The 24,995-nt window shown below is 33.6% G+C and overlaps 1 protein-coding gene across 1 annotated transcript in view; it reads right to left on the bottom strand.

Annotated features, from left to right (window-relative positions):
• The window catches only part of LOC117125196 (protein diaphanous homolog 2-like), a gene marked incomplete in the record, with an annotated part of 49,595 nt that overhangs the window by 17,853 nt on the left and 6,747 nt on the right, over nt 1–24,995 (bottom strand). The window contains 5 exon segments of the mRNA XM_033271623.1: nt 251–359; nt 1,391–1,591; nt 7,961–8,157; nt 8,603–8,710; nt 23,774–23,980. Coding sequence (XP_033127514.1) covers nt 251–359; nt 1,391–1,591; nt 7,961–8,157; nt 8,603–8,710; nt 23,774–23,980 — 822 coding nt within the window.

The following is a 24,995-nucleotide window of genomic DNA, read 5'->3' as shown; positions in this document are numbered from 1 at the left end:
ATTCAAAAAAAAAAAAAAAAAAAAAAAATTTTTATTCAGTTTTTAAAGTCATTTGTTTTGTATAATGACTGTCTCTTATACACATCTAGATGTGTATAAGAGACAGCATTACGACTATATATGGGCACATCATGACCATATATGGGCACATCATGACCATATATAGATGCATCATGACTATATATGGGCATATAGACAAACTTTTTGTCAAAGAAAATTTGATAGTGTGGACAGAACATTAAAATAATACCATTAGCTGGGGTGAATCTTCCTTCTTCAATGCCTCAATGATTGGAAGAAAGCGAGGCCTGTTCCTAAGCTCCTGTACCTCTGACAGAGCACTCAGTACCTTATAATGCCTGGAAAAAAAAGGTACATAATAATTACTATTAAAACTTTAACTCTATTATTAAAGTACCATCATCCGGGCAGGAGAAATTATGGAGTCGGATTTATAACAACGGGGCAAAGGTATTGGTGGTATTCATAGGATGCTAGTCCCATATGCACATCTAAAAATTACTTTATATGGTAGAACCCCCTATTAAGAGGATACCTTCTGAACAGGGTTGGCCATAGAGAGTTAAAATCAGGGGCGGATCCAGAGATTTCCAAAAAGGGGGCACCTCGGACTCTCCATCCTAGGGGGTCCTAGGAGGGTCCGAGGGCATGCTCCCTCAAAATGTTTGTGTTTTAGAGGCCCGAAAATAACATTTGAGGCGTTCTGGGCTATAATTTTTTTCTTTTTCTTTCTTTTTTTTACCTCCTAAAAAGAAGGGGAGGGGTGGGGGGGGCGGGCCGGCCCCGACCCTAAATTCGCCCCTGAAAATACACATTCATTTGCTAATTTCAAGGCAAAGAAATATGCAAGTAATAGGGATGTTAATAAATTCTATGGAAATAGACATACTGTATCATAAAAAGAAGAATTTGTTAATTACGACTCTATGAGCCACAAATTTTTAGATATTGCTAATGTCTAATATAGTACGTTCATTGAGAACATAAACAAACGATAAGCCATACGCAGGCTGTGGAGGACGCCTGTTGCCATTCAGTGGATTACCCATTATTGTGCATGGTTTGTTTATCTGTTTTCCACATGATACAATACTTTCGCAGAAGGTAGTGGATTTCTCCTTATTTTTCTTTATCATAATACCATCGAAACAGGCGCACTTCCTGTCAACGTAAACTCAAATACAGTGGGTGCACTCCATAACAACGATGGTGACTGCCATTGTAACTAGGAGAGTGACGTATTTACTGTACAACCGGGAGTACGCTGACTTGTTCTATTTATACTCTTTGGTATTATGTCAATGGTAAAAATAAATTCTGCTATTGAACAGGGATATAAAATTTAAATCAATGAAAGATTTGAACCTACCCATCAGGGACCAGACAGACAGGTGCCATGACCTTGAGGGCATCTGTCATTAAGTTCTCAAATCTGGGGTTAATACAGCTGGCGACATCCACCAGCACCCGGTCGTTTTTAAACACTGTGGAGATGCCAAATCCGTTGTTCATGAATGCTTTGAGGCATTTGATACACTCATGTTTGCTGTCAACTGATTTGTGGGTCGTCCTGAAACGTTAAAAAAACACAAACAAATTAAAGTTAAATTGTATTCGTTACAGGCAATTCTATTTTTATTTAACATAATTGATATTGGAGGACGACAGATTCATGAGACACAGTATAAAAATTTCTCGCCTTACACGGTGTTCCCAAACAACCACCCCATTTAACCTAAGCTAAACCAGAGCCTTGCAGGCCTCAACGTTCCTATGCATGATACATGACATTATCAGAAGATATAAGGTTGGGTCAAATTTGTGTGGTGGTTCAACTAGAACAATTCAGCTGGAGTGAGTTTTTATGGCCCAAAATAGTGATTTTAGACCATATTGGTAATGATGTTTGATGGGCAAATTACAGTAATATTTTTAGCACACCAACAATTTTGTAGAATAATAAAAAAAAAAAAAAAAAAAAATTATATATATATATATATATATATATATACATATATATCTATATATATTGTAGGCCTAGGTATATTTTCATTTTACAGTAGTTTGGGGGTGGGGGAGCTGGTAGTGACCTACTAGCCTATAATATATTCAAAAATGGCTTGGGCTTGATCATCCACACCAGTTGGGCCCAATAGACTCCTTGAAATATTTACATTGGCCTATTTGAAACGCTGGCGGCGCCCTACCCTGGTAGGCTGAAGATTCAAGAAATATATGAGAAATGCATAGGAAATCAGAATGCTGGTTATCTCTTATTTTGTTGTGCCAAAAATATGAAAGCTACTTGGACAAAATTCACATCATAGTTCCATATATTAGGATTCAAAAAAAAAAAAAAAAAAAAAAAAAATTTTTATTCAGTTTTTAAAGTCATTTGTTTTGTATAATGATTTGAATTTTTAGAGATTTAGCATTTTTCATTTCATTTTTCTACTCATATTTACAGTTGCAATTGAGTTCTGGGAAGTCAAGAAACATGAACAATGTAATTGCATTTATTGTTAATATTCAATTGCATTATTCACAATAATCATTTTTGATGAAAAAGGAATCATATATCATTTAATACTTTCTAATAAAATTATAACAGTAAAGAAATCAGAGCTGAAATGCTTTTAAGCCAAGTGACTATTATTTGTATTATTCTTAATATTGAAACCAAGTAAAAGTATACATACTGAGCTACAGTACTATAATTGAAAGTTCTGCCTCAGAAAGCACAATGTTGATTAAAACTATGGTCAATTAAACATAACTATGTATTTGTAATATCAATTACAATCACAAGTAAGTGCTAATTGGAGTATATTTATTTAATATAATAATCAACTTAGAAAGGAAATTTATAATCTGATATTATAATTATCAAATGAACCATAAGGTTTCTCTATCATATCCATGTACTGTTTATTTGCATGCACAAGTGATGACATGCATAAATATTGTACATACTGTGAACATACTAAGTACAGCTCACAATTTAAATTCAAATTTCATATCATGTACAACAAACAATACGGAGTACACAACATAAAATAGTGAATTTAAATGTCAGTATGTATGCTGCTATGGTACAGATTCTCAGCCCTCAAAATTAGGGATAAAGCACGCCGGCAAAGAATCGCCGACGTTAAGAAATTGACGCCGGTCCTACGTCGGCATTTTCAAAAAGTTGTCAAGTACTAGGCCTAAGCCTAGGCTAGTACTAAGTACTAGCCTACGCGCGCCTACGTGGACCATCAGATCCCCGGAGTGCTGTGAAGTTCTAGGTAGACCTAGGCTAGCCGCAGTGATAAAAAATAAGCACTAACCATGGATGTTGAAATATGTTTACATGTTACTTTTGTGAAAACGAATTAAAACTAAAATACTCTGGGCATATTTATCCCTAAAATAAAAGCCACCACAGTCAAAAGGATAGCAAACTTTGGTGACGATGAACACGCTCGACTTGCTGTTCTTTCTAGGAGATGTTGGCGACGCATGCAGAACGTGTGCGTTGGGGATCGTCTTTCACTTTCACTAAAATCAACGGAGAATACAGACAGAACAGCTACATGTGTGTAAGGGATTAACTTAGAAGTTCCATTTTTTTTTAATTAGTGTAATTTAGGCCTAGTCCCTCTGTGTGTGCAATCCTGCTTTTTCTGCACGTCGGCAATTTTCTCGCTGGCGACGGGTGCCTAGACGCCGGCATTTACGCCGGCACTGCCGAATGCCGACGTTAATTTTGAGGGCTGGATTCTACAGTACATACTAAAACATTTATTCATGGAATATACACAATATATAAATAAAACATAAAAATATATTAATAAAATAATAAATTCTTTAAATACAGGTCTCTCTAATTAAAAACCCCTCCAATTATTAAATACACCTGATTAAAGACCACTTCGCTGTGGTCACAGATTAACAAATGTCGTTTATCTTTTCATACAATCTCTGATTAAAGACCACTTCTCTGTGGTCCCAGATTAACAAATGTTGTTTATCTTTATTATTTAAATAGAGGGATTCGGCGAAGGACGTCCTGTGACCTGGGTGTTGGATACAAACAATCAACTGGCACAGCGGTGTTTTACAGTACTGAATTTAAAATAGGTAATTATAATGAAATTAAGTACAATACATCAAAATGATGACAGATAATAGGAACCATACTAATGAGAGATGACCTTAGAAAATATTGTTAAATGATCTTTTGAAGTAGAAATGTCGAAGTTCAGTTACACATTTGATGGTAATTTCAGTCATGAAGAAACAATTAATTGTCAGTGAAATGTGAATTAATCAGAATAGATTGTTTATGAATTTACACAGTTGGAGATAAAAACAATAAATACCAAGTCAATCGTGTAGAGAGGTTGATGATATGACATGTAGCTTGTTTCACCTGAACTTACATAAAACTGGAGGTCAAAAAGAAGCTGATTTATAATTATAATAACAGTTGAGGGTATAGTAATGATACAAATTTTATGTAGGTCAAAAAAATAACTTTTATACCAGATGCCAAGAGAAATAATAAATATTTTTGCAAAGCACATTACACGTTATACTTTACAATAAAGTCAGGTTACAAAATTTACAAGTAGTTTTTTCCTAAAAAAATGTAAATCATATGTTTAAATCTTTAGATTAATTATTTTTATAAATATTTTTTGAATTTATGTTTAATATTATTTTTTTAATGTCATAATGAATCACAAATCAAATTCATTTGCATTTGCAGGGTTCATAGAGTCTTGGATAAATCATTCGAGTTAACTATCCACGCATTGTAGAGACCATGCTGATAGAGTATTAGATTTAGAGTTAATGATCAACTCTTATCTTCTCCTCAAGCCTCATAAAAGAGAATAGGTTTAAGAACATCCACGCTCCAAAATCATTAGTTCTCCACTCACTCACCAAGTCTCATCTCATAGAGAGGCCTGGTTTATGATACCCAAAAAGTGCACCGAAAGGATCCCCTCTCCATTCCCTAAGCATCATAAATGGACAGTTATATAGAGCATCAAGGATCCCTAATGGTCAGCTTTGATGGCTAGATATTACCCCTTCCCCTTAGGAATGCTACTAATAATACATAACTGAATCCCTAAGCCTAGTTACAGTACTTTCAGTTATTAGTTTACAAATGAATAGGCGTTTAAACAAATTTGAACTTTAACCTAGGGAAACCAAGGCGAATATTTGACAGGTAATAAACAATTTGACATTTTGAAGAGGAAACAAAACTTACATACTAAGTTACGACTATATATTAACACAAAATAATTTAATATAACTTAAAATATTGCACTTTTTAAAGTATGCCAATACAGTATTCCTTTCTTTAGGGTTAATTGCACAGAAGTTAATTAATACACAGCAATGTAATACAATAATGTTGGTGAAGAGTTCCACTAAATTGTTTTTACAGTGATTAATTTAGAGCAAAATCTGTTTGTTCTAAAATCAATTGGGTATGTATCGTCGTTTGGTGGTTAAATCCTTGCCTCCTGATGCCAAAGAAGTCTCCCGCAACTCATAGGAAGCTTTTGCAAACTCACGGAAGTCTCCCGCAACTCACAGGAATGAAACACTCCATCAAAAACATGGGAAAGGGAGACTCCTGCAACTCTTGGTACACTCCCACAACTCCAGGAGAAACACGCAACTCATAGGAGACTCCCACAACTTACGGAGACTACTGTACCGCAACTCACAGGAGACTCCCGCAACTAATAGGAAATTCTCGCAACTCACAGGAGACTCCCGCAACAAAGGGGAGACAATCGTAACTCACAGGAGATTCCCACAACTCGGGGAGAAACTCACAACTCACAGGAGACTTCCGCAACTCAGGGGAGATTCCCACAACTCTCAGGAAGCTCCAACACCTCACAGACGATTCCACAACTCACAGAAAACTCTCGCAACTCAAAGGAGACTCACAGAAGACTCCTGTAACTTACAGGAATGGGTGACTCCTGCAAATCATGTGAATGGGAGACTCCTGCAACTCACAAGAATCTCCCGCAACTCATAGGAGACTCCCGCAACTTACGGAAACTCCCGCAACTCACAGGAAACTCCCACAACTCACGGGAAACTCCCAAAACTCACTCAAGAATTCTGTAACTCACACAAGACTCACGCAAAATCATGGGAATGGGAGACTCATGAAACACATGGGATGCTCCCGTAATTCACTGGGGACTGCCGCAACTCAAAGGATACTTAGGACCCAGCATAGGATGCATGAAATAAATCTCAGATACAGTATGCAATTTGCATAATTACATGCTCAACATAGTTTATAACCGAAAGTACTTGTTGAAAAGTTTTTAGTTTCATGCATACAGTAGGCCTATTATAATCATTGTACTTTATCTGTGGCAAATTACAATGCACGCCATGTTTTAGTTCAATATACAATGGCCTATCTGACATTACATTAAAAATTCAATTTTTAAATTTTACTTTTTAACATTTGTTTTGCAATGAATTAAATTATAATTGAAATCTACTCGAGTAAAATAATTTAATTTATTCTCTTAGGATGAAATTGAGTCATTCAGGAACCTACATCATACTATGCACTGTAGTGATGTTCAATACGGTAGTAAAACAGAACAATTTTAGTGGGTCAGTTTTGTTAAGTCATGAGCTTACAAAGTGGTTTACTAAAGTGTTACAAGGGGAAGTCCTGATGCTACAAAACCACTGAGTAGAACTTGGCATTGGGCTGGTTTCTGTAGTAACCATTAAGCATGTGCTTAAGAATCACAAGGAAATAACACTTTAATTATCATAATTATTTATAGGATAATATAATAGTTGTCTTGTCTAGTTGTGACAGATAAACATAATTTCATTGTAAGCTAGATTTTTTTTGTGTATTTGGAACTTGCACCCTACTGTAGTACTGAAATAATTAACAGAGAGCAGATACAGGAATTTGAACTAGAAGAGGGGGGAGGGGGCAGGGAAGGACCTTAACATAAGGGTTCAGACCACCTCAGCCCCACCAGGTTGGGGCGGAGGTAAGAACATTGGGTACCTGGTATGGTAGATGGCTAGAAATCGCACTCTCAGACATAGATTTATTTAATTTTCCTTTTTTCTCCAAAAAAATAATTTAGAAAAATTTAGGGGGAGGGAAGGGTTCCGGGTGGGCTCATCCCCTCCCCCTTGATATCCACCACCGATTAAACTTACTATGTTTTTTTTAAATGATTTTAAATGATGAAAACAATGAAAAAACAGATTGAATCCACTTCATCTACAAAATAAACACTTCACAGATATACATTATTGTATAACAGATAACTACTGTTTACTATGAACATGCTTTGGGCAAAGGGCCTGATATCATAATAGTAACCATGACAACATTCAACGTTCAAAGAAACTACTGTATTATTTGCAATTCCAACATTCCTACAGAAATTACTTTCTTGAATATAAGAAATATATTAAAGTTAAAATATTTACAAAAAAAAAGTCTGGAGAAAACTAATCAATAAAAATAACAAAAAAAAAAAAAAAAAAAAAAATACAGGTAACAATAATAATAATAATAATAATAATAATAATAATAATAATAATAATAATAAAAATAAAATAATAATAATAATAATAATAATAATAACACATACTCTGCAACTCCTTATTCAGGAAATATGGTGAATGAGTAAATGACTCAAAGTAGACCCTGTAAACAGCTGCTTCAAGGGTTTTTAACTTTATCCAATTAAAATTATAACATTAAAAATCATAATAATAAAAATTTATTTACAATAACTTACAATAATAAGAATAATAGCAGCAAAAACAAAATAACATTAACAGCAAACAACAATAATTTCAATAATTGTTAAATAATAATTTAAATAACAGTAGAAATTTAACAAATAAATATACTCACTTTGAAAAAGATGCTTCGGTTATATCGATAATGAGCCCGAGACCCTTATCTCCGAACTGTTTCACCCAGCTGATCGTGTTACTGGCAAGTGCCACGCGTAAAGCTTTCAGTATTGGTAGTAAATGGTCGTAATCCGTGGCACTGTACTGTCGCAAACCATCGATGAAGTCACCCGGAGTCTGGTACGTCTTATCACTCTGATAACATAAAGAATGCATTAGTTCATTATAAATTAATTCTAAACTATAAATAAACAATACAACTTGTAACATTTTGAAAGTATAATGAATGAAAGATGTTGTTCAGAGAATTCCAAACAAACTAGTTTTATATAATACATAAATATAGCATGATTGCTTCAGACATGCAGTATTTGATCAAACAAATCATGGTTTTCATCTGTTTGAAATAGGACAGTTCTCTACTTCGCCACTCAAAAGTTTGATCAAACACTATGACACCGACAATAATGCCACACTTTAAAGAATGGAGTTAATTCAGGGGGAAAATTCCTAGTATGTGGAGTATAGGATTCAAACCTAAATCCTGGGGATGGACAGAAAGTACACTAACAACTACACCAACATCTCTAACACGGCATGGTGTAAATATCATTTTTTTGGTGGTCTGGCCTTATCTTACCCGTGTGGAGCCTGTTCTTTTCATGTATTGAACGACCATTTCTCGTTTCATTGTCATGTCCCTATTTCGCAATGGATCGGCTTTCTTTCCATAGATTCCCATATCTTCCTGCATAAATAGAAAAAAAGTACAACGTTAAAAGATATGTATAACTGTCTTAAGGCCCAAATTTAATTTGAATTTATTTAACGTTAATAATAGTCCACTGATTTCTCATGGAATTCAACAATCAATTAAATATTTTATAATGGTGGAGAACAGGAAAAACCATAAAATGAATCTGTAGGGATTATAAATTTGTATTATAAGCTTTTATCCAGTAGAATATGGAGTCATTGTGCTGGAAATTATTCCTATGGGAAACATCAGTGGATCATACACGTCCAACAACAGTCTACATTTTATAAACAATTCTATCTGCATAATATTATCAATGCATTTTCTACAGTAGACTGGAACCTGTAAAGTTGATTAAATATTTACTAGTATAACATTAATCAATTTGTTTTAAGATCAATTACATGGTATGGTGTTGATGAAGTCTACAGATGGTGGTGATATCATATTCTGGAGATGGTAATACACAGCTCAAAAGATGGAGACTTAAAAACTCAAATGGCAAACTGTGCCTTCATTGGTCTCTAATGTGGCGACATAGAGACATGTTACCCATCATTATTGAAGGTTAAAGGTTATTCATTTATATTGCGCAAAATACGAGTCTCTATGCGCGGAACAAGTGAGCAGATGTAACTGGAAAATTTTAAAAAATAGAACAATTATGATATTATAGTTTGTCAATAATTTGTTAATATTTTTTCATTTGGATGTCAATCAATAGTCAATAAAAAAACAACCAAATGAAGCAGGAAAAATGAAAAAAAAAAAGAAAAAAATAAGAGAGAGAGAGATACACAACATAAAATACTATAAAAACGTAAATGTTTACTGAACATTATCGGTAAGATACTATTGAATTTCCTAGGATAATATTGTTCTGGATTATCACACCTTGCTCGTTATGATTGCACTGATGTTTTAATTTCTCCGCACATTCATGCATGCACGCACGCCTCATGGGATATACATCATTGATACGATACAATTGGCAATCTTTCTCATTTTTCGCAATCCCCATAATTTGTTCCATCTTACAGTTAGTACACAGATATCATATTAACTGTAAATACTGTGGATTTATAATGACAATCTATTATAATATTTTATTTTTAAATGTATCTGTCATTTATATATTGTCTCTGGCACTGTTTGATAATAAAATAATTCTTTATTAAAGCATAAATTAGCCTAGACTGTATAATAATAATAAAAATAATAATTATAAATAATAATAATAATAATAATAATAACAATAGTAATAATAATAATAATAATTCTTTATTAAAGCAGAAATTAGCCTAGACTGTATAATAATAATAATAATAATAATAATAATAATTCACAAGGCCGTTTAAAAGTAAATATAAACAAAATTTAAATTACAAAATCAAGACAAATAATAAAAAACAAAATAGAATTAAAGAGGTACAAATATATATATATATATATCATATAAATGTATGATGTTTTATATTAAATTATGATTATTATGATCAATGATTACAAATATATAAATCTATCTCAAAACATATATTTATTCAGGTATAACAAACGAAATTAAAAAGATGCAGCTGAAGACTATATTATAAAAAAAAAACACTAAATAAAAATGGAAAATAATAAACAAATAAGCCCATGAAAGAGAAAATGTATTTTTACTATAAATAAAATATAACTTAACATTAAATATATAATTACAAGAAGTTAAATTAATTAAACATATAACACAGTATTGGGATATTATGATTTGACTGCCATATCAAAATTTATGTCATACTTTTTCATATTAGGATGGTGATAGTGTGCTTTATTATTGCACTATATAACTAAAGTATATTTATATAATTACAGGAAGTTACTATATAAATAAACATATAGACAGTATTGAGATATTATGTTTGACTGCCATACAGTAAACAATTTGTGTCATAATCGATGACATCTGGGTGAATAGTGTATGATGTTTTATATTAAATTATGATGATTATTATGATCAATGATTACAAATATATAAATCTATCTCAAAACATATATTTATTCAGGTATAACAAACGAAATTAAAAAGATGCAGCTGAAGACTATATTATAAAAAAAAACACTAAATAAAAATGGAAAATAATAAACAAATAAGCCCATGAAAGAGAAAATGCATTTTTACTATAAATAAAATATATCTTAACATTAAATATATAATTACAAGAAGTTAAATTAATCAAACATATATAACAGTATTGGGATATTATGATTTGACTGCCATATCAAAATTTATGTCATACTTTTTCATATTAGGATGGTGATAGTGTGCTTTATTATTGCACTATATAACTTTAAAGTATATTTATATAATTACAGGAAGTTACTATATAAATAAACATATAGACAGTATTGAGATATTATGTTTGACTGCCATACAGTAAACAATTTGTGTCATAATCGATGACATCTGGGTGAATAGTGTGCTTTATTAGTATTATTTGAATGACTGAATCTAGGTGTACAGTACGGTAGTTTGCGGTTGGTACTGTTAGCATTCTAAGCGCTGGTGGTTAATTAGAATGTATTGTCTGACGACCTACTTTGCCATCCAGTAATAGAGCCAGCATAATCACCATTTTAATGGCAGCAAGGTCTTTTGCATACTATAGTAGCTATTGTCATTGTTTTATTATATACAATATGTCTTCTCACCAGTAATATCTTCTAATTCTGACGCCTGAAATAGTCCCTGTTTTGTTTATATTCACACTTATATCACTATTGTATTATTATTATTATGACTATTTCGAAATAAATATTAAATGTTAATGTCAGAATTTGACAGTAAGCATATTAATTTTCTTCACTATTTCCTTTAGTGTAAACACAACAAACAAGCATATTTCTATTATTGTACAGTAGGCCTACTTTATGGCTACTTTCAATACTTAATGTTTAATAGGGAGCAAGAAACCTTTCCAATTAATAATTTCACTATGTGAGAATATTTCCTCTAAATACTGTTATCATGAGTAGTGTAATTATGTATAGTAAATAAGAATAATATTTTTTATTACTGTGCCTTATCTTTTTAGTTTAATGACCAAAGTAGAGGAACTGCTCTAAGCAAAATTCAAATTGTAAACAAAAAATAAAAACTAACAACAATAAATAATAACTAATAAAAAAATATTTAAAAAAATAATTATTGTATAACTGTATTTTATCAATAATAATTTGTAACAACTACAGCAACAACAACAAAAACAACAATAATAATAATAATAATAAAATAATTCACATATTATATACTGAAAATTTATTTTATAAGATCTAACCAATATCCTGGTTTAGTGGATTTTCTGAAGGAAGGCCAGGATGCATAGGATTAGGAATCGGTACAAGTTGTCCAACAGAATCAATCTTTGTCCCTGACCAGGTTAATTTACAAACTAAAAACTGTACCAGTTAGGGTCAAACATAAAATAATCATGAAATAAAATTAATGGTTATGCCTTTATCCCGACGATCTAGGCCTCCCTTGGTTTTCATTGAGAGACCTACTGTAGTTCTTAGAGCCCAATCACACTTATTATGGTGACCTAGGTCCTACTACATCGACCGTTCCAATTGCAGTTGCGAATGTTAACATTCCTCCTTTGCGCCGCTTTTTGTGTGAAATGTTTGTATAAGATATCAAAATTGAAAGCTATCAAGGCGACCTTGATGACCCAGATTCAGTTTACGTTCAGATATGAAGATGAGTTGGCCCAGGTCTTGCATTGCAGGACCTGAGTCGACTTTAAAGTTTGACTAACTTTACTGTAGTTCGGCTTTGGCCCGGCTTAAAATTAATTGATTGTTCACACTTCAAAAAACGAGATCCTGAAGCAGTCCTGATCTGTCGTAACTCTTAAGTGTGATTAGGCTCTTACAGTTGAGTACTGTATTGACATGGGGAAGATGGGGTGGGGGGCAAAGGTTAAGTGTGAGACTCGTTGTTTGAGCGAGTGGGCGTTAGGTAGCAATTAAAGGTGATATAAAGCAGCATTTACTATACACTACTTGAGTTTTCAGTAATTCCTTTGCTGGGAAATTTCAAGTGGAAGTGGAATGCCAAGGGCAAGACACTGTAGATCACAAGTGGGGAAAGTGTGGCCCATCAACTATTTTTTTTGCAGCCCACCAAATGGCTTTGGCCCTCACACCCTTTTAAATGCCCACCCCTGCTGTAGATACACCACCGGTCCTATGGTAGTCTGGAGTGCCTATCTTACTTGGATTTACACGGACTAGATTTGATAATATTTTTTTTTAAATTCTAAATTTGATTATAGGGTGCTTAATAATGTATTTAATGTAACCTGCACCTTTGTTTTGAAATGTGTATTTAATAGTAAATACTATGTATTTAAGTCAAAGTTATTACGGTATTTTTTTTAAGGTTCACATTGGAACCTGAAATCAGGTGAACCAAGTTGTGCAAAATGACAATATATCGATCTTGTATCTCATCTTGTATCCCAAAATAAAAATATATACACTTTCACAGTTAATAATAAAAGATATCTGTACACTTTAGCAGTTAATTAATAATACAGTAAGTCTGAATAAAATATCAGTGATACAAAAATATCATCCTTCAGAGTTGAATTCGCATTGGTATCTGAATTTTAAGTGAACAGAGTTGTGCATAAAGAATATCGATCTTGTATCTGGTCTTTTATCCCAAAAGATACATTTTTGCAGTTAATAATAGAGAAATATTTATACACTTTAGCATTTTAATAATATAGTAATGGTATGAATAAAATATCAGTAATAAAGTACACAAAATTCTCTGGCGGACACAATAGCATCCTTTGGATTTTAGTTGTTTTCAGCAGGTTCTGATTCAGGAAATAAAACCAAATAAACTAAAAATAAATACGAAAACAGCTTTCAATATGATTTGACACATCAATTAAAGCTACAGTGCAAAACCACATCCAAATACCTGTAAGACAGGTTTTGATTGGCTTGATGTAATGTCATTTAAAAGTACAGTATTGTAGCCGTAGTTCATCATTACCATATTTGGTAGTATAAGTCACTGGGATATAATACAGGCAACCAATTGAGAATGACCTTTTATTAACCTTTACCACAGCAGTTTGTCAAAATAAAAACAACTTAGTGATTTCAAAAATAGATTTTTAAAATAGAATTGTGCTAAAAATGGAATATAATTAGTATAACATTATAATCTCTTCATTAATTAAACTGAAACAAAAATTGAAAACGGTGATCAACCTTAACAAAAATATAAATGGCAAGGATAATAAAACACAGATAAGTTTAAACTGGCAGAATAATATTGTACTTTCATTTTCATTCAATATTGTTACAATGTACATTAAAAAAAACGATAAAGGGAAACAATAGAAGTAGACCTCAGTGGTGGATCCAGGGGGGGTTCAAGGGGTTCGGACGAACCCAGCTCTGTGAAGAAACGTAACAAAATACTACTGGGTCCTGGCTTACAAAAGGCTCATTTCCGGCTATCTAGGAATCAAAATTTTCACAGGGGAGGACCCCACCCCTAGTCCCTTTCATTTTTGGGGTTTTGGGAAAAATGAACCCCTTCCCCCCCCCCCCCCCCCTTTCAAATCCTGGATCTGCTCCTGGACCTGGTTTGGCATTTCATTTGTGTCCTCTAACAAGGCACTTTATCTTTGCTTCTCTTAACCCTGGAATATAAATCAGTACCTGAGGGGGGTCCGAGTGCAACAATGCGTGGATATAATTTATGCAGCAAACTATGGAATTTCCCCCATAGGCATCATTCAATGACTGGGGTAATAATGTGGAAAAGCGCTCTGAGACTTTAGTTGCATAGAGCGCTATAAAAGCCTACATATTATTAATATTATTATTATTATTATTAAATTATTAGTATTATTATCATTTTATCATTATATTATTATATTATTATTATTAATAATATAAAATACTGTAGGAGACAGGAAAACTGAAATAAGAGTTTAACTATTTTTCCCCATAAAGAAAAGGTTCAGTACAGTGCTTGTACATGTAGCATACAGTAAGCAGACAAAACTGGCAAAGTTAACACTATAAAGATTAATTGACAACCTAAGCCACGCACTCACTACACCTGAGGTTCATTGGCCGACTTGATTTTATGGAGAATGTAACCCTATAAAGAGCGTGCAACAGAGTTTTTTCACTGACGATCTGTTCAGACTACCACGGACAAATAGCAGACGGCATTGTCGTCGAGCACTCACCTGTATCGGAGCTGGATTCCTTGAACGATGGTCGCACGTGAGCTTGCGGCTTTAAAGGGGTTAGCTAGAGCCAATAGAATTCCCACTAGTCCCTTAAAAGTTGTGTACAGAAAGAATAACTTATAATAAAAAAGCTAAAAATAAAAATTGAACATGCTTTTACTGGGAAGGTATGTACTCTTAACTTTCAACAATATGTATCAAAATGAGGAAATAGCAACATAATTGAAAAAGATCGGCAAAGGGTCTGCAGTATCATAAAGGATTTCCTGAAACAGGAGCCCTGTTTACCCGGAATTGCTATAGACACTGAACTGTAACGGTCATATGACTTTTACACCAAGGTACCTGTATACTAGAATGTAATATGTTGGGCTTTAATAACGTACAATTTTGGAAAGAGGAACTAAAATGGTTTTAAAACATTGACTGAATGACATTGTGTGTGAAGTAAATGGCAAATGAAGCACATTAAAGTACTAACTGTATGTTAAACAGCATATTTCACCTAAGTAGGTTCTTAGTGTGACAGTCAACTGTTTGTTATCAATGCTGGAAAGGTTCCTACTGGACAGTATTGCATACAAGTAGGACCCATTTCAGATGATTTAACAGAGATGGATGTTTTTGAATAACTTGTGATGCAGTAAGACCCGTCCTTTCGGTATCCCAGTTTACTTAAAGTGGACGCACTACTTTTGGTCATGAATCAAAGAAAAATATATTTTAACAAATACTATGTCCCCTCCCCCTTCCCCCACTATTCAGAACATTCAATTAAGGGAACATTTTGTTTTTGGTCCGCAAGGTGTTACATTAATAATAAGGCTTCTTCTATTTTCTACAACAAATACCCCCTTTTTTCATCAAATAAAATCAGTATGTTGGTTGTGTAATGATGTGCAGTATTTGATATGTTGCAGTAGGTACAGTAGTTAGTCAAACATGAGGTTTGCATCTATTGTCAAAGATAGCGAAAGAAAATCATAGGTCAGATAAATAAGCTCTAGAAAATGCATGAGTGTCTCTTTAAGGCCTGATGAATGATCATCTCTAGACAGGTCTATTAACATCAAAGGTACAGTAACAATCTCAATGACGATAAAGAGAGTAATAAAATAATAAAATGTGGTTTGTTTTAACACTCTGACCGCCAGGGGTTTGAGATAATAGTATCAGCCACCGTCAGACATTTTAACGAATGTTAATACTTTTCCGAAGCTCGTTGAGAGTGCGTATGTGATCAGATTTACTTGTAATGAATACTACAAGAACTGCAAACATCTTAGCTTTACAATGGTACCGAACAATTTATTCTAATCACAATTTGTGACCCGTAACAGTTAAATGAAAATGACTCACTTTTGGATATTTATGCAATTTCGCACAACGAAGCTGAGATAATCGCGATTTCGTAAAAGTACATCAATACCGCTACGCTCAATGTAAACAAACAAATAGTGAAATACTTACAGTACAGTCCAGACTGAATATAGTGTTCAAATTGTTAGTACATGTAGGTAATTACCCTATCTATCGGATTCTGTAAAAAAAACCTGAAACTGAGAGATCTCCGTGTTTGGCGGTCAAGCGTTGTGTTACCAAACACGGAGATCTCCATATTTGGTGGGGAGGGTTAATCTATTCATCGACTATGTTCTTTGAATTTTGAGCAATGTTGTCAATAACTTTTCTATACAATCAATTTAAAGCATAGGGAGCCTAGACGGTCTTGAACACATACTGTACTGCTTTGCATTATTTCTTACAATATCATTTAAGGCAACGTTTTAAACCCATAATGAATTTCCTGTTTACAGTAGGCCTACAGTACAATTTAACAGTATACTATTAATGTCAAAGATTTTTTTAGGTCCTTGTTTGTGATATACCCCACATTCTGTCAACAATCATGGAGCTTAGACCTTTTATGATTTACTCTAAAACAGTATAACATAGCCTGTAGGATTAAGGCTTACTTTACCCATAAGCCCACTTATCAATTGAAAATGATGTACCATTATCCTTTGATGATGCATTAATACTTTGAGCACAATTAACATAAATTAGATATTGTATTGTAACTATATTTTACTAGTCATTATTTCATGGTGCTCTAGTACTGTAGCATTTACATTGAGGAGAATGATTGGAAAGAGGAGGGGATAAGGGAGGGGATGAAGGAAAGGGATGACAGGGATGTGGGAATTTTAAGGTTCTACATGGATGAATGTTTTCAGTTCGGAAGAGCAAAGTCTGGGGGACGGACTTTATCTTAGGTGAGGGGATGCATTAAAGCTCTCCCATCCCCCTTCCCCTTATGTTTATGCTACCAAAAAGACCTACAATTAGGTATTCTACTGATTCTTGAGATTTGGCCACTATTTAATACACAGGTCAATAGCAAATATCCTATTATGAAGAAAAAAGTTATATTTTTTTAAGATATTAACTACTAGACAGTACTGTGTTTAAAGGATTAACTCTAAAAGTGCTAATAATACTGTATGATTGTAATGTTGGTGGATTACCTCATTATGGAAATAAAAAAAAAGGAAATGTTCAATTTATAGGCAACAACGTAAACTAAAAACACAGTAAAACAGATTACTGCAGTCAGTAGATAATACAGTAGGCCTACTGACGACTATTGTACATAAACCAGGTCACAATAGTTATCTAGTCAGCTGACCTCGTCAAATATAAATACAATGTTGAATGTACTGTGTCAAATATACTATCTGACTTCACATTGTACTGTATATAGACAAGTTAATCTTCATATTATAATAAGCCTTGAGAATGTGTGTGAATTTAGTACCTATAGGTACTAAATTCACACACACACACACGCACACGTCTACATTAAGTTAAATTATTAATTCTGAAGCTTCTGAAACTTTGATCTACAGTATCAAAAGACACATTCCACGAGGTTTGTTAACTTTACTGCCGGTCACATGACATATTATAGTGGCTTTTACTACGGAGAATTTACAGTGTTAAAGTATAGAAAAGGGTAATTTTATGATTGTGGAAACAATTGCCTACAAGTAACTCGAGAAATAACTAGCAAGGAAAGGCACGCCTATTGTTCAAAATAGTGTTTGTTTACTTATTCTAGCATTCAATTTGCTTTGTATGCTTCGGAATTTATGTGATCTTTTGTAAACCTTAGCTAGCCTAGAAATCGTAGCGTGTCAAAATCACAGTTCACGGATCGAAGACTGTCGTGCATACCTAAACAGGCCGTAGATATGCAGACCTAAAATTTCTCGAAAAATGTCAATGTTTGGGGCCTGTATTGGGAGCATTAGTAAACCATTATGGCAAAACTCTCAATTTTAATTTCCAATAAATTTGGTATATAGTTCTGGCATTCCAACCAATATTATTCAACATCAAATACAAGCTTTACAGCAGAAACGCTTTGAAGATTAAGCCATGCGTTTTCCTATTACCGAGCGTCACTTGCGCTGCCTGCTTATACAATTTATACCCACTATATGTCACGTGACCAACCTTGCGAAATGTGTCTATTAACACGAAGCGTGTAATGTGCATAATCTATTATACATTGTAATAAAGAATAAGTTTTCATATGGCTTCATGTTAAATTACAACGAATCAAAAATGAAACATACTGGATGTTTACATTTTACCACATGAAAAAGAAACAAGTTGGCTAAATTTGAGGTATCATTAGCCAGTGATACAAAAAGTTCCATAGAAATGGTGAACATTAAAAAAGCTACGATAGGTTTCCTTTTTCTTTTTTTAATTGTTCTTAACAGGAATATTCTAAATTATCTATAGCTACTCCCTTCCTTCCTGTGGTAGGATAATCCGGAAAGTGATGTCATTAGAGCACCACCGTGACCTGGTAGTGGAACTGATCTTGTCTTCTCTCCAAAAGGTATTAATAGTGTCTGGTAATAGGGTAGATGAATAATAAGAGATACACAATACTTCCACATTTATCTATTATAATAGTGCTGTCACTGACATCACAATTATCATGTGATACCTGTAAGTCCTGTGATGTGTGCACTATTTTTTTTCTTGTTAAATGTTAATTTTAGGTTTACAGGGTGGAAATTTTTGTATTAAACCTTCCTTCTTTTTAGCACCTACTACGGTTGATACCATATGCATACTTAAATGTCCTAATTTATATGTAATTTATCATTATTGCTGTACATTTTACCATCAAAACCTACACAAGCATTTACTATGGTTGAGTGGTTCCACAGTATCCATAACTTTTATCAACAATCTAAAAAACATAATTTTAAAAGATTGCATCATTTCAGTATTTGTGCCTTCTAAACTCAAATAAGTAAATACATTATCGGACAACCTATGTATTTATATATCTTGACTAATACAGTATAAAACAATTATGCAAAATTACAATACAATCCAAACTCCAGAATACAGTAGTAATGTATATTCATATGAATGAATTATAAATACTGGTATAGCCAGCACAGTCATCTATAATTGTTTATTTCCTTTTATTTGTTTTACTAGCTTTCAAAAACATAATCTTAGAGAGGTATAGGTTAACCAAAGGAATTATATCACTATTGCAATTTACAGTCTTGCTTTCCATGCCTAAAAACATATCACAAAAATTATAAGTAACAACAAATACAACAGAATTTGGGAAAAGGCAATTCCATTCACTAACAAAAAAGGAAAGCACTATTTAGCTTTGAAAAAATGGACTCAGTGTTTATAATAATTTCACCAACAAAAAGTCTTCATAAACTTTAATTGCATGATTTGTGAGTCAATTAAAAAGAACTAAAACAACAAAGAAATAAAGCTTGCACATAAGTACAAATAAACCCGATGGGGTTGGTTTAAGGCTGTGGTTTTAGCTAACACAATGCTTTACGAATCCACAGAGAATTAAAATGGATTTAACAAATATAACGATAAGTTACGTTTGTATCCGGTGAATGAATAGGGTAACAAGGATTTACAGATTGGAATCAATTTTTTGGCTATGATGATTGGTAGATTGCATTCGACTTTTAAGTCGGAATAAAGCCTTGTTGAGGCAGTGACTGTATGGTAATGGTATTGGAGGTGGACTTGTAGCCATAATACTAGGTCTCTACAGTATGCACTTTTAACAAATGTACAAAAGAAGATGAATAAAAGAAGCAAATAAGATAGACAATGGCCGTATTTGACAGGTCGTTCTTCGTTAAACCACGCCCACCTGCGCAGTGGTAAAAACCTACTAACGAAGACGACAAGTTGAATAGAATACTGGTAAATATTCAACAAAACAAAATGGCTGCATAGTTACCGCACTACACACTACGTAATCAAGGTTGATTCAGCTTGTGGCAGTATGGGTTTTTCATAAAAATATGTTTTCATCCAAGTTATTTAATTCTGTTAGCCTACAATTATTTTTTGAATTCATGACGGTAAACATTATAATTTTCATTTTCTGAAATTTAATATAAATTATATGAACGCAAATTCTGTAGCTAAACTGAGGAATCAGCCACGTTTGTTTTGGTCATGTGGATAACTTAACGCTAATTAAAGCACTCTGGTTACGTTAATTTTCGTTGTCAACAAAGTCTATTTTACGAACCAGTCGAATGAAAATATATACTCAACGAAAAATCGTAGTCGAACGAAATGAACCAGTTGAATAAGCCCTTGAAAAACAAACAACAAAAATCATCAACAAAAAAGAAAAACAATGAGAAAAAATTTTATTTGACAAAAAAAAAAACTGTTGTATGCCCATATATAGTCATGATGTGGCTATATATGGTCATGATGTGATGTCATCATGACCATATTTAGGCATGTCACATGTTTATGTCAAATGAAATTTGATAGTCTGGACTGGCCTTTACATAATGTGGAATGAAGAGTACCATTATTTTCAGACATTATCATAAATAGATCGGGAAGGGTTAGACATAAACAAAACAAAATATCCACAAACCGTTTTAAAAATTCAGCATTGTACATCGCTTGTAATCTAGTTAATCAAAATTTCAGAAGATAACTGCACAGGACTCAAATTTTTATTTTCTAAGAAATCTTTATTTAACACTCTATATGTTTATGAACGATTCTATGTCATGTACAACAAATATCTCAGAATGTATTATTTTGACAATAAAGTTGACTTGTATCTTGTATCTTTTATCTTGTAAAATCAATATTTTCTGACCACACCCAAGCATCCATATAAAAAGGTTGGCCTGTAACTCTCTATGTGGATAAATATATTTAACAAATTGCAGTCCCACAAACTGACTGACCCACTGTATCAAACCTTAAGGTCAAGCGAGATCAACAGCATACTGTATTCTGTCTGTACTCAAGGACAGAAACATATCACACCTGTTTCATTTAATAACTTATTAAAAAAAAAAAATGAAATATGTTGCATTTATACAGTAGTATGATTAATAATATTCAACATAATAAACTTGATTATGATTATATGCTAATATACTTTTCTGTCAGACTTTATTTATGATTTATTCATAAAAACAAATGCATCGCAACATATTGTTGAGTTCAAAGGACAATAAAGCTTTTGTTAATTCAAGGTCACGTAAACTCCCACTAAATAATCAACCAGATTGAGTTTAGGAACTAATGCATATATGCAAGCAAAAAGGATGGTTTACTGTAGGTCTACTATTCTAATGAGGCGAATTGAATCTGTAATTTGACAGCAAAAGCAAGATACTGATAGCTCTCAAGATCACTTGTAAACAAATGTTATTTATACTGTACACTAATAACCAATAAAATGTACCCAAATGGCTGACAATAACAAACCAGTGTTCAGACTCAGACTGACACTAGGCCCTACAGTATGCCATACTCTAGCTTCTATTAATCTTGGTGTTGTTATGAATATAGAGTACTTGATGTATTTGTCGGATTTGCAGGAGTCTCCCAAACGTTTGTATCATCTCCTAGACTACGGCGAGAAAGCCAAACTCCCCCGGAAATTAACTTATCTCCCAAAAATTCAAAATATGAACTTTTTTTTATTATGTATCTGTAGGACTATTATCTATTGACTACTGACATTAGTATCATCATAGAATGAATGTTACCTTTAATAATGACAGGGAGGTCATGGTTCAACGTTTCAACCTTTATTGGGTCATCTTCAGGAATGCAAATGATAAAGGAATATAAGGCAATATAAGGTGCAGCAAAATTATGTGTTAAGGGAAGCTAGAGCTAGCCCACGGCTTGGTGCCTAGAATCATAAGTATACTGTAGGCCTAGGCCGTGAAGTAAAAAGTTTGCGGAACACAGTTCTGGGACATATAGTATAAACTACTGGATTGTTATTTATTAATTGTTTATTCTACGAAAATTAAGGCCTCATGTCAAATTAACAATGTCGTTGAAAACCCCTTTTGCGTAGGACGCGTCCATTCAATGGACGCAAATTGGATGTTTTCAGGATGCGTCTGGCACATCCAAAAGGGGCAGTTGTTGTGAGCGGTAGTGTAAATCAGAGCTTGTGGGCTTGGCTTATCCCAACTTGAGACACAGGGTTTCAAACAATAATCAATAATTTCATGCAAGTATGTTACATATGTGTCACTTATTACAAATTGCCAAAAATGATGATTAATGATGACACCATAGTATACTCAGCAGAAAAATTCATTTCCTGTTCGAATATTCAGTAATAATAATATTGCCTTTATGGTATTGTGATGGTAACTAACAAGTCTACCAACACAGCAGGAATCAATCTAGTGACGTGATTGGTATCCTCATATTCAACATGCCATATGTTACACAGCATTTGTAGTGTATCGTTACAACATAATGCACAAAATCAAACATAATATAACACTAGTACAATACTATTTATGTCATCACTATATTATTTATGTCAGAAATATTAGATTGTATATTACATAAGAAACTACCTACCAGCATGTCAACACACTGGTATTTATTGATGGTTTATAGCTTCAGTTGTTTTGAATAGAAATAATTTTGAAATACTGTTATTGTTCCCTGCTACCGTACCTATTGTACTCTTGCCTTTTATGTTTTTATTTTATTTCTTCTAGCAGTAAATAAAACAAGTGAACAAAGACAAATAGACAAGATAAACAAAGAGGGAGGCGGAGGGGGGGGCAAAGTTGTACAAAAACTACTATCACCGGAAAGGGTGTGCCCCTTCAATTCCAACTTCCTAAACATATTTTCAGGCCCGTAGCCAGGGGTTCCCGGGGGTTCATCCGAACCTCCCCTTTTCAGCGAACTCCCCTTTGACAAGCGAATCCCTAGTGACTTAAGCAATTACTTTACTATTACTGCGGCTTCTAGGGTTTCGTCCCCTCAACACCACCGTTGCCCTGGACCCTATGCCCTGAACCCCCTCCCTTAGCTGATGCTGGCTACTGGGCTGAATTTCCCCATGCATGCGGAATTAGTGGCCGTCCTGACTGGTTAATCCCAGCCCCAAAAAGCAGGAGTGGTTCTGGCCTTATTCAACAGTTAATCTACTGTACAGTAAAGTAGGCCTCTTTAATAATACAAAGGACCAGTCTACTGTACGCCAATTTAGAGAACCCGTCCTTATCTCTACAGAGTTGGGTAAGTAATTGCCTCCCTAGTGAAGGGAGAAAGGGATAAGTTGTGATTAGTACTGGTATCCTCAATAGAGTATCTGTCCTGGTCTATGAAATTACACTATCAATAACTAAACAATGAATCTGTACAAAACTGTCAAAACAGATGTTAAACTACATACCAACATTCGGTCAAAAGCAGCACTAACTTCCTGGTCTGTGAGGTTTTGGTACGTGAAGGTGTCCGGGTCCTCCTGCCCCTGGGGTACGCCCTCTCCATTTGCTTCATGTGTCACCAATGACATCGGCCTAGCAATTTTATCAGTGCTGAGCCTTACAATATCTTTCGGTACTTTGCCCTTTGACTTCCTATCTTTTCCGGAAGAAAACTGAAAATAAAAAAATGCAATGTAAAAAAAGATGAAAGTAAAAACACATATCTTACAATACATGAATATAACAGTATTGTAAATTTTAGGTTTATAAGCCACAAGTGACAGGGGTGGATCCAAATCATCAGGAGAGATAAGTAGGGCAGGGGTTACTGGATCCGAGCCTGTAGGGAGGGCTAGCACCATGGCATAATGAAGGGGCCAGAGGCCTAATGAAATATTTTGTGCCCTACCATTCCCCCATTTGATCCACACCTGAATAATGATACTGTACAATGATATAAAATACAAGTTACAAAGATCAGTTGATAAAGGTATACTGTGGATTAGTTGAAGGCACTTAACCATATCAACTGCTTGAATAGCAACGCTCAGTAGCAAAAGTATGTCGCATGGTGTTGTGAAACTTGGAACAATACTGTACATTATAAAGCAATGTACTGCAGATACTGAGCATGACATAAAGCAAAATATTATAATTAAAATTCTATCTAAATACACCGATAAACTACTCTACTTTATAATTATAATACTACTGTAAAGTACGGTAGCATTGGTTTCCTACCACCTTGAGTGACATTGTTATCCCCAATTTTAAGAATAATATGGATCAACATACAGTACAGCTCTGCTGATACAAATGTGTTTGCATTACTATTCAAAGCTCCTTATAAAAATAACTGGTTTCCTGAATACTATCAGTAAGTATATCAAATTAATAAGCACTCTGATCTTCATGAAATAGCGCATGGAAATGATGTAATAATGTATAAGGAAATTATAATTTAATTGTATTAACAAATCATGAACAAAGATCAAATTACATGTCATTTAATAAATAAAATACTAAAATTGTCAAAAAGCCCCCGTTAAATAAACAAAAAAAAAATGTGAAAACATTTTAAAAAGCGAAAAAAAGCATCAACTTCGTAGTAAACAGTTTTGAGTTTATAAAGAATTTTCAAGGAAGGGGAATAAAAATATCCATTCTAACAGATAGGACTTAAAAATT

The sequence above is a fragment of the Anneissia japonica genome, unplaced genomic scaffold (genome assembly GCF_011630105.1).
Source record: "Anneissia japonica isolate Jap-2015-1 unplaced genomic scaffold, ASM1163010v1 scaffold2191_len329779_cov167, whole genome shotgun sequence".
Lineage (NCBI taxonomy): Eukaryota > Metazoa > Echinodermata > Crinoidea > Comatulida > Comatulidae > Anneissia > Anneissia japonica.
This window is presented reverse-complemented; position numbering and strand designations above follow the sequence as displayed.